Source organism: Juglans microcarpa x Juglans regia, chromosome 6D, assembly GCF_004785595.1.
Source record: "Juglans microcarpa x Juglans regia isolate MS1-56 chromosome 6D, Jm3101_v1.0, whole genome shotgun sequence".
NCBI classification, from domain to species: domain Eukaryota; kingdom Viridiplantae; phylum Streptophyta; class Magnoliopsida; order Fagales; family Juglandaceae; genus Juglans; species Juglans microcarpa x Juglans regia.
The window spans coordinates 8,946,765-8,960,562 of NC_054604.1; the positions used below are offsets into that span (position 1 = coordinate 8,946,765).

The 13,798-nt window shown below is 35.0% G+C and overlaps 1 protein-coding gene across 1 annotated transcript; it reads left to right on the plus strand.

Annotated features, from left to right (window-relative positions):
• Positions 1-9,241: 9,241 nt before the first annotated feature.
• On the plus strand, positions 9,242-13,112 carry LOC121234743 (glycine-rich RNA-binding protein 10). Its single transcript, XM_041130821.1, has 5 exons — positions 9,242-9,468; positions 10,553-10,706; positions 10,786-10,854; positions 11,290-11,396; positions 12,276-13,112. The coding sequence occupies exons 2-5, from the start codon at positions 10,562-10,564 to the stop codon at positions 12,903-12,905; spliced, it is 951 nt and encodes a 316-aa protein (XP_040986755.1). The 5' UTR covers positions 9,242-9,468; positions 10,553-10,561; the 3' UTR covers positions 12,906-13,112.
• Positions 13,113-13,798: the final 686 nt, after the last annotated feature.

Sequence of the window (13,798 nt, forward strand, 5' to 3'; positions counted from 1 at the left end):
CCTGAAAATTCTTTTTGAAAAAGCTTCTCATAAAAATTAACAATATGATCTTCAATCTCCTCCTTGTCACAAATCACATTATCACTTACATAAAGAACTTCAATGTCATTATTTCTTCAATGAAAATTTGTCATTTTATAAAAGAATTTCGTGCATTTATCTTCTTCCTTTAGCCATAGAATTCTGGATTTTTGTCTTCATGAAATTTCTTTCATAAGCATTTCAATTTGTGCTATCACCCATTTCTCCATCTCCTTTTCCGCTAAAGAAATTGAACCCATCATCTCCTTTCCCTCCAAACTATGCAATTGTTCCATAAGAAGTTTTCTATCGTTTTCAACATTATCAAAAGTCTTTGCATTCCATCTCTTCAAGTCTTTTTTGAGCTCCCTAAATTTTCCAACCAAGATAAACTAGAAGTACTAGTAAAATGATAAGAGGCCCACCACCTTCTTAATCTTTCAACAAAACCTTTATTCTTCAACCACATATTTTCAAATTTAAAGTGTCTTCTCCCACTAATAATGCCCCCCACAATCCATCAAAATAGGATAATGGTTAGAAACTATTCTCTGCAATCTTTTCAGACTTAACTTCGGAAATAATGCTTCTCAAGAGACCGAAACCAAGAATCTGTCCAAACAGAAGCACGCTTTCCTATTTGACCGCGTGAAATCCCCTCCTGCCATAGGTAAATCAATCAGCTGCAACTTAGAAATGAGTTCTAAAAATTAAGACATAGCTTTAGTAACTAACGAGTCTCCTTTTCACTCACAAGGGAAGCGAGTAATATTAAAATCTCATCCAAAACACCATGGAAGATCCCACCAACAACAATGACCCGTCATTTCTTCCCACAATATACTCTTACTAGAATATGAATTTGGCTCATAAACACCAGCAAAAGACCATTCGACGCCATCATCCACATTCTTAAAGTGACATGCCACCATGAATTCTCCCATGTAATGATCTACTACCTCTACAACCCTCTTATCCCACATAACAATAATGCCTCTCGAAGCTCCATTAGAGACTAACTAGACCTAACCTACATAATTACAACTCCATAAACTATGAACCACTGATTTTTTGACGACCTTCAATTTAATTTCTTGAAAACAAATCATTTATGCCTTCAATTTAGTTTCTTGAAAATAAATGAGTCCAATGTATTAATTTAATATATTGGACTCATTTATCATGTGGTGTTAAAATATATTTAAATAATTATATTTACATCTTCCGATAAATTTAAACTTTTAAAATTAGTGATAATTTAATAATTATTCACCACAACTAAACAATTGACAACAATCATATATAGTTGAAATGAGGATTAATCAAAACCTAATAACTAGAAACTATACATACTTAAAATCTCTAGGTTTTACTAAGACCAGAATATCAAATTCATTGTCATTAATTATTTGAATCTAATGAGCACTTAACTAGGGCCAGGCTCCGACTTCAATAACGCCAATGGGCTACTATTTTGGGCTAGGTCGAAAAAAAGAAGCTAAACACAATTTAAATAAATCAATAGAATCAATTTAAATCCATAACTTAAAAAATGTATAGAATTTATACAATTTGTATTAACTAATAGAATTAATTTAAATCCATAAACTAAAAAATGTATACAATTTATACATTTAAACTCAACGAACGAAAAAAAAAATTGGATGATTATTAATAGAACCAACAAGCAATAATAAAGCCATAATGAATGATTATTTAAAAAAATACATAAATCCATAATGTAAATTAAAGATATTGCCATGCAAGCAAAAACACCTAATTCCATATAATCATAAACATTAAAACACAATCATGCATGCAACAACACAATATGTAAATGCACACTCCTGCCAAGTGCAAACAATAAAAATTACACAAGAACACATACTAATAAGTTCTTATTACATTAGACGGATATTACAATTTACAATATAGGCTTACACCACCACCATCAAAGTGACAACCAATGTTACAAAGTATCAATATTAAATTAACAAATAATCCCTAATCCAATTCCTCCAAATCCATAAAATTAACAACTCCAACAAATCCAAATTCATAGTCCCCACCACCACCACAGTCCACTACTAGGCACGAAGTAACAACTCCAGCTCTAAGTATTCTATGTTGTTTTGGAAATTAAACAATTTTAGACATTGCACTACTTAAGTAAAGGATAATATTAACAATAAAGTTAACATAAAAGCTAAAGAATTAAATTCATGATTTATCTACTGGACTCTTTTCCATAATGCGTCTATCTCAGTCCTCCTCAATTATTGTGGGATTCACAGATAGGTCTACAAAAACATAAAAATTATAACTTAAAGAATCAATAAAAATATCTAATTAGTCAATTCAAAATAAAGGCTAAAAGCCTAAACTTACCCGACTCAAGCCTATAGCTCTCGACATCTTCAACACTATCTATTCCAATAGACTTTAACCTTAGCCAATTCTGTGTGCAAATGAAAGCCTCTACAGTTTTCGGAGCCAATGAACTCTGATAAGCATCCAACATATGATCGAAGGTACTAAACGCCAATTGTGAGGCAGCCGTAGTGATAGGAATAGCCAACACATCCCGGACTACTTGGAAAAAAACTAGAAACTTAGTGGAATTAACTTTCCACCAAGTTAAGATATGAAATGTTTCACTAGGTATCTCGACATCCTCTGTAAAATATTGTTTAACCTCATATTTACACTGCATAATATTCCTCGATACTTGTATTCAATGATAACTTGGCGTCAAAACTGTTGAACTCCTTGAATGCGTGTCATCTACGAAAGATGTTGAGTATGTCGGTCTTGAGAAGCTCCCACCTACGCTTGAAGACTGACCACCATTGTTGTTGTAATGGCTATACAAGGCATCAATATCATGCTTCAATACTTTAATGAACTGCTCAACCTTATTATCATCGGGAACATCCGTAATCCAAACTCTGCAACTTCCAACTTATATTGGGGGTCAAGAATTGTAGCCACAAATAATAATCTATTTATTTTCTTAACATCTCCCCAATATTTATCATACTTGGATTTCATCCTCATAGTCATACCATCCTTATAGCCATACCATTCAATAGTCATAAAGTCCCAAAAGCTCCTCAAAGTACATGTTCGCAATACGATATAAGCTACTAGAGATGCGAATAGCGATATCATAAAATAATTTCAAGAACTAAATAAGGTACCTCACATTCATCCAATCAACAGTGTCTGGCGGTTCGTGCCCTCTTCTCCTCGTTGTGTCCTCCAACAAAGCATATCTCAGACATCTATCTTCGACCTCCATCCTCTCAAAGGCTCTCTGATATTTTTGCGCTACCTCCAACATTGTGTATGTCGAGTTCCATCTAATGAGAACGTCCAAGGAACATACTACCACATGGAATTGTTTTAGTTGCTCAACTATAGACTTAAACTTGTCAAGCCTTTAAGGGGAAGCCTTCATGTACTTGAAAATATTGCGGACCTTGAGTATTGACTCATCAACTTCCTTCAGACCTTCATTGACTATAAGATTGATAATATGAGCATAACATCTAATATATATAAACTTGTTGTCAATAATTGTATCTTCTTTCACTGTAGAATTTTGCTTAAACCAATCAATTGCGCTGTCATTGACACTCGCATTGTCAATTGTGATGGTCAGAAACTTTTTAATCCTCCAATCGGTCATACAATCATCCAACTTCTTTTCAGTGGATAAACCTTTGTGATTTTGAATTTTCTTGAACCCCAAAATTCGCTTATGTAATATCAAATTGTTGTCAATGAAGTGAGCAGTGATATACATGTAACTAAGATTCTGGATTGACATCCATATATCAGTCGTAAACGAAACTCTCTACCTAGTCATGATAAACGTCTCCTTTACTCTGGCCTTCTCCCTGGCATGCATCTTCAAACAGTCTCTAATGTTCGTATACCATGAAGGAATGGGAAATTAGGGCTTAAGACATTACACATCCTTGTTCCTCAACGGTGAGAAATGGCAGCTCATCCATTATAATTATACCTGCAAGCAACTCCTTCAGTCTATTCTCATTATAATGAGGAACTAATATGTTTTTACTTTGACTACCATCAGTGGTTGTCATTGTTTCGTAACTTAACTTCGTCTGATCTTTGGCCACCAATTTCTTGTGTATATTATACCGTTGACAATCCATAAAATATTTTATCAAAACAGTTGTGCCTTGCTTCTTCGAATGACAACCAAAGCTTTGCCCACAATGGTGGCACCTTACTTGAGGGTTCCCAATCATCAGGGATTTTGGTGAAATAGTCTCATATCCACGACCTTCTCTTATTAGGTCATGGGAGTCAATCTCCAATTCATCCTCCTCATTAGGAATACTTTTATCTTCAATATCTTCAACATCTATAGGTACTTGACTATTTGCACAAGAAGTAGCTGCAATTGTGGATTTAGGGGTGAAAGTACCTGCCGTCGGTGTAGGAACTGAAACATCCCTTTGCGGACGATCTTCCGGAGTAGATGTAGCATTCATATCCATATCACTTGCTCTGAAAAAAATTAAAGGAACAAGTTAAAAAATTTAATCATATAAACTACCGTAATCTTCGATTGGTAATTAGGTATAACATCCTACAATTCTTTAACTCAACAACAACTATTAAAAAAAATCAATATGAAAATTAATTAAAGAAACTACAAATAGTGACAATTAATGCAATTAATGTAAGTCATTAACCTTAATGAAATCCAATTAAATTATAGGTATTTCTAGAAGTTACCCATGCCTCTTAAAAGGAAAAGAAACTTTCGGCTGCCCTTCTGTTGTAAAGAAAATGATTTAGAAGTTCTATCTATATTCTCCTCAATAAAAAAACAAAAAATCACTCAAAAGCATATTCATAGAATCATACCTATGGCTCAATTTAAATAGGGAAATGAAGGTCTATATAAGTATAAAGAGTTCAACATAATAAGAAGGTCCAAAGTAGAGTTTTGCAAGTGGCAAGCTATACAAAATTAAAGGACTAAGCATGCATATTCTAAGACTTAGAAACTAACTTCCAAGATGCTTTAAGCACACAAGCAATTGCCTACTGGAAAATTAAAATGTGTGAATATAAGGGATCTTGAGCCTTCAATTTTCAAAGTAAAGATACAAATTAGAAGGCCAATGAACTAGGAGGTTTTGGGGCATCAACTGAGCTTTCAATTACCATAGTTAACACCACCCTTGCATTGAAAAGGTAGTTATAAACAACTGAGCACTCTTCTTCTTCTTCTTACTTTGACGACATAAAAATTTGATTGGTAAAGTTATTTCAACATGCTAATTCCACATCAAATTTCAATATTTTTTTTTATTCGAACAATTGACAGATTTCGAAATGCTCTTTCTCTCTCCCTCTTCCTCTCCCCCTGCCTTTTCTATTCCATTCCTTTGAAATGGTATAAAAAATTTTCATGGGTAAAATATTAGATGTGACAACATTTTCATGGGTAAAATAAATGATATCATTGATTCAAATCAATAGCAACACAAAATTGACAAAAAATCTTAAAACTTTCAAACCGTAAAAATCGAAATGCCACAATTAGGCAACTATCAAACAACAAAATGAACTCAATAAATAATTAAATCAACAGCAACACAGAATAATCGAAAAATCCTAAATATTTTCAAACCCTAAAAATCAAATTAATAGGGAAAAATCTACTTAAGGCGTCGCACCAGAAACTACTCTACACGATGGGGCTAGGCTCACGATGACGTCACGACAGTTGTAACACGGTGCACAGGAGGTGTAGAGAGAAGATAAATAGAGAGGAGAGAATAGGATTTAGGAAAGAGTGAGAGGGAGAAGAGGGGTCTCCAATTTTCGACCCTGATGAGCACCAAACAATTTCGTTCCACGTGAAATGGAATGAAGTCATTTTAGTTAATTAATTTAAAGTATCACATGTAAAATGACGTTATTTTACATCCGATTTAAAAAATAACAAATTTGTCGAAATTTGGGGGTCGGAGCCCATATCCGACTCCGACTCCAACAAAACAATTTGGAGGAACTTTAACTCCGACTTCAAACTCTAACTTTTTTGACTCCGTTAGAGTCAGAACCAGAGCGGATGTTGGCTAGAATTGGAGTCGGGGGAAGTTTTTCCTAGCCTTACACTTAACCATGAGCCACCATTGATCTGGACCATCCAGTTCTAAATACCTAGTTATATTTCTACTTTCTCTTATAGGGAAAAAGGACATGAAGATCTTCTTCAACAACTCTAAAATAGATTATTGTACTAGTGCTTCCTTCGCCGATGCGGATCATATCCACGTCTAACAAATTCACCAGTTGGATTTCAAAACCACAATTATAGTGGTCCCCTTCTTGGCTTGGCCAAGGAACAAGGGCCCGAGTCCAATTTATTGATCCCACTGCCTATTTATTTTTGTTTATTCTATTTGGACCACTATAATTTCTAAAACGGGGTTTATATTGGGGCCCCTCATTCTCACCTTTTGTATTCTCCTATTTAATTTAATACAAGTTTTTTTTTATTAAAAAAAAAAAGAGAAAGAAAGAAATGTAGTAGTTACAATCTGATGCATTCCATTGTCCATTTGCATTCTATTGTCCATTTGATCCACATGTCATCAAACCCCATCTTTCTCATCACTGCTTCAACAAAGCACCATTCCACCCATCATGCATATACTTTTGACATGTTTAATTTTATAACCATGTAACCTCTTCTCCCTCTAATTCATTGTATGCAAGACTTCTTTAATCTATTTGCCAACACCTTTATAGCGAATTTATATAACACATTACATAAACTAATGGGTTTAAACTCATCAACAACACTTTTTAGAGTAATGCAATATGTGTCTTTATTATATTTTTAAATTCTAATTCTTTTTTAAAAGAATTAGAAGTTTCTTATTTATTTATGCATTTATCCTTGTTATTTATTTCTTATTTACTAAATCTTGAATTATGATGCATGGCACTTACCGTTATTAAAAAAAAAAATCAAATCAAATCAAATTACACATTAGACTGGAAGAGAATCTTGTCAAAATTCATTTAGGTTATGTTGATTGGCCAAATAAGATATTGAAAATGAACCGTAATTTCCATAAAGGTAAATGTTAGCTATATTTAAGAAAAACTCAGAAAAAACTGATGGGTCTATGTGTCAATTATTGATATATTGATAAAATGATTCTTATAAATAAAATTGTAAGATTCCATAGCTCTTCCAGTGGCCATAATATAAGATTTTTATAGAATATATTTTTCTTATTATTATTTTTCACAAAATATAAGTGGCACCAAACAAAACCTACATGGTAATTGGAAATACCCAAAATGATATTCTAGGCTTTGAATGGTGATGCGACCGCCATGTATTTTCTTAATATTAGATTTCATTAAACTACTCATTTTATTATCAAACAAAATATAGGATAAACGGTTCCTATTATTTGAAAATAATAAACCTACAATTAGTTTGAGTACTACTATTAGGTCATCTGAAACTTATCACTAAGATGACCCACTTGACGTGGCACTACCCAGTAGTGCCGTGTGATTATTAAAAAAAAAAAAGCATAAAAACTATATTCAAACCAAAAGGGCGTCCAAAAGTGTATAAAAGAAAGATAAACTCTACGTTACAACTATTTTATCACTCTACTTAAAATGAAGGATAATTATATTTAGGGCTAGGCTCCAACTTCGATCGAAGTTGCTAGAATTGCCGAAATCGGAGTAGGAGGTCCAACTCTGACTCCGACTTCGACTCTGATCGAAGTTGCCAGAATTGGAGTAGGAGGTCAGAGGGCCATTCGGAGTTAGGTTTTTTTTTCTAATTTTCTTACCACTTTCTCAGCCTCCAAACAACATCCAAAGATTCCAAATAATATCCAACAATTTTTATATCCGCACCCTTGCCGCATGGACACATTGGAAAAAGTGCGGAGAGACTTAAAGAAAGATAAGCATGAAAGAGAAAACAACTCAAAGATATTAGGATGCCTAGACAAAATTTTTGAGAGAGGAATTGAGATCATTGACGAAGACAACATCCAAAAATTAGGATGCCTAGACAACTAGTAAAGCTTGACGAAGACAACCATGAGAGACAGACTCCGACTCCAATTGGAGTTGCTAGAATCAGAGTTAGAGGTTAAAGGAGTTAGGTTTTTTTTTTTTTTTTTCAATTTTCTTACTTTCCTAGCATCTAAACAACATAAAAAAATTCTCGTATTTGCACCCTTGCCACATGGCCGCATTAGCGAAGAGACTCAAAGAAAGAAAGGCATAAGAGAGAAAAAAACTCCCACAAATCAGGATGCCTAGACAAAATTTTTTAGAGAGAAATTGAGATCATCGACGAAGATAAGCATGAGAGACTTAAAGAAAGAGAGACTAATGTCGGCTAAGGACAAATGAGAAAACAGAGGAAGAGAGAAAACGAAGTAGGGTTTCAGTTGAAAGGAAGAGATGAATATATAGGAGGTGTAAACGGTATCGTTTTAAGAGTTTCTTAAAAAAAAGTTTGCAAAATACTATCTCGTACTCGAGGGGGTGGGGACGGGGGGCGAACGCGGATCAGCTTGTTTGCAAAATGCATGCATGTACTGTTAGGCCACTCAACTACATATTATTATATAATAATATTCAATATATTAAGTATAAATATCGGAGTCCGACCAAAATTTTCGAAGCAATTCCGACTCTAATTCCGAATTTTGAATTTTTTGACTCTCTCAAAGTCGCGGTCAGAGCAGTCAAAATTTTACACAATCCTAATTATGTAAAATTATTTTTAATAAAGTGTCACAATGTATTAATTTAAAATAAACTGTAAAATAACTATAAAAGAATTAATTGTAAGTGTAAGATGGAGTGGTTTGGATTCATAGATAAGTTGAGATGATTTGTGAATAATAAAATAAAAGTTAAATTATTTATTATATTTTATGTGAAAATTTATTAAAGTTATTTTAGAATTTGAAAAAGTTGAATTGTTTATTATATTTTGTGTGAGAATTTAAAAAAATTGTAAATATAAGATAAGATAAGTTGAAGTAAATTTTAAATACAAACATAACCTATAGTGGAATTCTCCGAACTAAACAATAAATTTTAAAAAAAAAACAACTATTTGGGTGCCTGAACTGTCAGAAACACAAAAGCACAATCCAATCTATACCTCACACGTATGAGACGTAGCGCACAACAACGGCTTCCACCCTCGCACTTCAAGTATCTCCCACTCACCGTCACGTCCCTCATCCAACGGCTATCACCCTCCCATATTAAATCCGACAGTCCAGGTCTCTCCCTTCCTCGTTATATGATATATCTCTCCCCCAAACTTATTTCTCATAAAACCCTCCCCGAATCTACCTTAGGGTTTTATAGTCTCACTGCGAAGTAGAGAAGGTACGCTACCAAGTACTCTGCCTTCCATCGATTATGCTACCGCTTCTTCCGTTTTCTTTGTTTCCATTTGTTTGTGCTTTCTTTCCCTATTTCTATAGCTGCTGATTCCCTCTACTGTTGTCTCGTTCCCTTTTCCATGGTTCTATTTGGTTTACTCGAATCAATCGATTATGTTCACCTTAAAATTTCGCTTTATCTCTGTTGATAAATCTCCTCGTGCGAGTCGTATATCCATGCATGTGTTTGGATACACACACACACATTTCGGGATGTGTTTGTAAGTTGGATCAAGCTCTGTTTGGCTCGTGGGGATGTGGGGAAGACACTCTTTTGAATCTTTGTTGTTTTGGCCTAATGGTTTTATTTGGAACAAATATGTGGACTTCTGTTTGTTTTTTGTTGATACGATTTTGGGTAACTTGTTTTCCACAACCAAAAGCGTCGGTTTTGCTTGTTTGGTTCTGTGGTGAAAGGAAAATGTTAGGAAACGAATTACTTTGTGGAGATCAATGTGTCCCTCATTACTCTTCTGAGGATCCAAAGTGTAAGGTGAAGTCGTCCGAGATAGTAGTTGTTTTGTTTAATTAGCCCTATTTCATCAAATTCAACATGGCTGTTTTTCTAAACTTGGTATGCGTGCGGAGATGAGAAAGCTTTGGACTCTTGCTGTTGACGTTTTATATCTTTGGTTTTTTTTTTCAATTGACTTTTCATTTTCAAGGTTTTTGGATACATAGCTGCAGAGCTCATTTCTGATGGCTACGAATAACGAAGCCTATTTATATTTTCTATTGACTCATTCCAGAGTATGGCTGTTTTGGCTTGTGGGAACACGCCTTCATTTTTCATTTTTATGCTTATTTGTAAAATCGTTTTATCATCACTAAATGTAGATGCTGATCTATTTTTTAAACCAGAATTTATTTGTATTTGGTGTTTTTTTTTTTTTTTTCTAAATATTCTCCGGACAAGTTGAAGTGAACTTAAGACCATCTTTCTTTATGTAATAAATTATGGATCAAGAGTAGCATTTTATGATTTCTGCCATATTGAGGCATCAATTTCCTGCATCTTATTTTTGTAGGTTTTTACAATGGCTTTCCTAAGTAAAATTGGGAATATGCTTAGACAGAGAGCGAGCAAGCAGATCAGCTCTGAATTTTGTGCTTTGAAACCGTCAGTCTATCAAGCTATACGATGTTTGTCGTCCATGTCAACTTCTAAACTTTTTATTGGAGGTGCAACAATACTTCATTTGTAGTTGTAATTGTGAAGTCGTTTCTTTGTGTTAAGATTTCTCATAACTGTCAATTTCAGGTCTTTCATATGCCACAGATGAGCAAAGTCTTAAGGAAGCTTTTGCAAAATATGGTGAAGTTGTTGAAGGTCCGTACTTACATTTATCACATTTTAAGTTAAGTTTTATGGCATTCTGGCCTTGATCTCTGGAAATAGGATTTCAAATTTATTGTTCAAGTTCCTCCCGTCTCCTTTTGCACTAGTGATAAATAAAATATTGTACACTGATAAAAAAAATATTGTGCATAATGTAATTGCATTTTTTGAAATCCAAAAAGAATGACTATGGAAATTGAAATATCTTTTTGAAGGGGGGTTTTTTGTGTCTTATTATCTTCGGTGAGTGTTTTTCTTCTTTTTTTCTCATGTACACTTGGCTTGGATGAATTTGAGCAATTGGTAGAGGATTGCTGTTTCCCCTTCTGAATTCCCCCATTGTATTTTGAATTATATCCACTGTATTATTGGTAGACAAGCTTGAATACTAGCAATACAGGCTGATTAATCTGGTGGCTTTTGTAGCAAGAATCATTATGGATCGTGAGACTGGTAGATCCAGAGGATTTGGCTTTGTTACATACACTTCTAGTGAAGAGGCTTCCAGTGCTATCCAGGCATTGGATGGACAGGTAATGTTAGTGCTTTGGTGCTCTTTATTTATGGGTGTTTTTGTCTATGACCTGTAGCAGATGAAGTTGGGTTCTTTGGTGTGGGCATGACCTTTTCACTCTACATCTCTGAAATTATTCCGTGACAGCCATTGTTGCCTCCGATGATATCATCTAGTGGCTATATCTTAACTTGCCCTATTCACTTGTAGTGCTACAATGTAACTTTCGTTGCATGCCAGATTTTTCCAACTGCTACCTTCACTTGCGTTTAAGATATTTGAATTGAAAAACCCGGAAGATTATTGGTGATGTCACAGGACTTTCAAGTTTTATATTTGATTTTTTTTGACGTGGAGATCTTTGAAGCTTGAAAATCCCTGTGGAAATAAAAGGCCTTGTCTGGCAAATGTTAGAATTCCTTCCTATTGAGAGACTCCAGGCAGTGCAACTAATCTCTAAATGGTTACTGTAGTGAAACTTTGCTAACTTATAATTCTTTTAACCTCTAGTCTGATGTTAATTTTGGTATTTACCCATTATTTTTGGCGACGTGTGGGATAGAAATGAATAGTAAATACAATAATCATGAGCCACATGTCACTAGATTCCCCCTGGGATCAAACTGCAATTCAAGTGGGAGGCTATGGCCTTGGGTTGCTGTGCTAGTCTCCCCAGAGGTTTAAGTTCCATGGGTGAGTCCTAAGGGCTCTGCTCGTGGGATGGTTTCCCTGTCTTAAAAAAAAAAAATTACAAGAATCATGATTCTGTTCACAAACTCCACTGTGTCTCATTCCCACTAATTATGAATGTTTTATGGATTAGTTCCACGTTTTAATATGTTGAGAATTTTTAGTTGGCCCTTTTTTTAACTCTTCTTGATAATAACTTTCTTCCTAGGATCTTCATGGTCGTCGTGTAAGGGTGAATTATGCTACTGATAGGGCTCGCCCCAGCTTTGGAGGTGGCAATTATGGCGGCGGCTATGGTGGGGGTGGCGGCGGCTATGGTGGTGGCGGCGGCGGCTATGGTAACAGTGCTTATGGTGGTGGTGGAGGATATGGTGCTGGTGGTAGTGGATATGGCTCAGGTGGGTATGGTTCTGGTGGGAATTATCAAGGTGGTGGTGGTGGTGGTGGTAACTACGGTAGTGACAGCTATGGAGGTGGTGCTGCTGGTAGTGGCTTTGGTGGAAGTGGTGTTGGCTATAGCGGTGATGGTAATTATGCAGGTGGAAACACTTACGAAGGTGTGAACAGTGGAGGCTATGGCAGTACTGCTGGAAATTACGGTGTTGCTGGTGGTGATGGTGGTAGTGATAACTATGTCGGTGCTGGTAACAGCACTAACATTGGTGGTGGTGGATTTGATGGAGGTATTGGACAGGGGTCAGATGGTGTCAATCAATTTGGTAGCAATGAGAGTAGCAGCATGGGTGATGTAGCTGGAGATTTTAACCAGGATGATCCATTGGAAGAAAACCAAAGGGATGATGGCGATGAGACTGGTGATTTCGCCAAAAGAGCCTGAAAAAAGCCTCTGATAGCAGGACTTTTAACTTGCTCTCCACCCAGTATTATGAGTAAACTGTTTTTTGCATTAGTATTTTAGTCCTCCCCTATTCTCCACAGTGAACAATTTATTTTATTCTTGTTGGATTTGGTTCTGAGATCTTGACTTTGATGCATTCTCAACTGTGTTTTCCCAAATGATAAACAAAAGAAACTTTCCAGCAAATAGTTGCCAGCCTAAGCATTCATTGCAATTGCCCCTAGGACCCTCTTTCTTTCTCAATTCTGTTGGGTGCGTGTCTGCTTTTGTTTCTGTATGTGCATTTGTCTGAAAGGATGCTTTCTGCCTTGCATATGGAGGCAAACATGTTCATTAAAGGAGATCCATTTTCAAGACATACGTAGTCAAGCGAATTAATAAGCCTGCAACTGCAATTTGATACTCTTGCTGTAGACACTCGTTTGTCTGCAGTTTTCTTTCTTTGAAACCTTTAGGCAAACCATGTTACCCTTTGAGTTTGTGATAGGTAAAGGGTGATTTAATATTAAAATAGTGTGGTCTATTGTGTGACCTTTATTTGTCTTTTTTTTTTTTTTTGTAGGTATTGTATCAAACCTAAATATAGCCTAATGTTATCCTTCATATCGGAAGTAAAGTAGTGCGTTCTTATTTCAATTTTCACTCATCTACTTCTCTTGGAGAGTGAGATGAGATAAAATTAAGAGTGAGATGAGAGAATTTTATGGGATTTTGAAAAAAGAGAAAACAGTTGAATAAAAAATATTATAAAATTTAAATATTAAAATATATATTTTAATATTATTATTATTTGAAAAAGGTTAAATTGTTTTTTATTTTTTGTTTGAAAGTTCGAGAAAGTTGTAATGATTAATTTGATTGTATTGTGTATG

Excerpts from the sequence above, each read along its gene's own strand:
- LOC121234743 (XM_041130821.1), top strand. The coding sequence starts at position 10,562 with ATGGCTTTCCTAAGTAAAATTGGGAATATGCTTAGACAGAGAGCGAGC. Across the intron at positions 10,855-11,289 it reads ATATGGTGAAGTTGTTGAAG|CAAGAATCATTATGGATCGT; the intron begins GTCCGTACTTAC and ends TGGCTTTTGTAG. Across the intron at positions 11,397-12,275 it reads TCCAGGCATTGGATGGACAG|GATCTTCATGGTCGTCGTGT; the intron begins GTAATGTTAGTG and ends CTTTCTTCCTAG.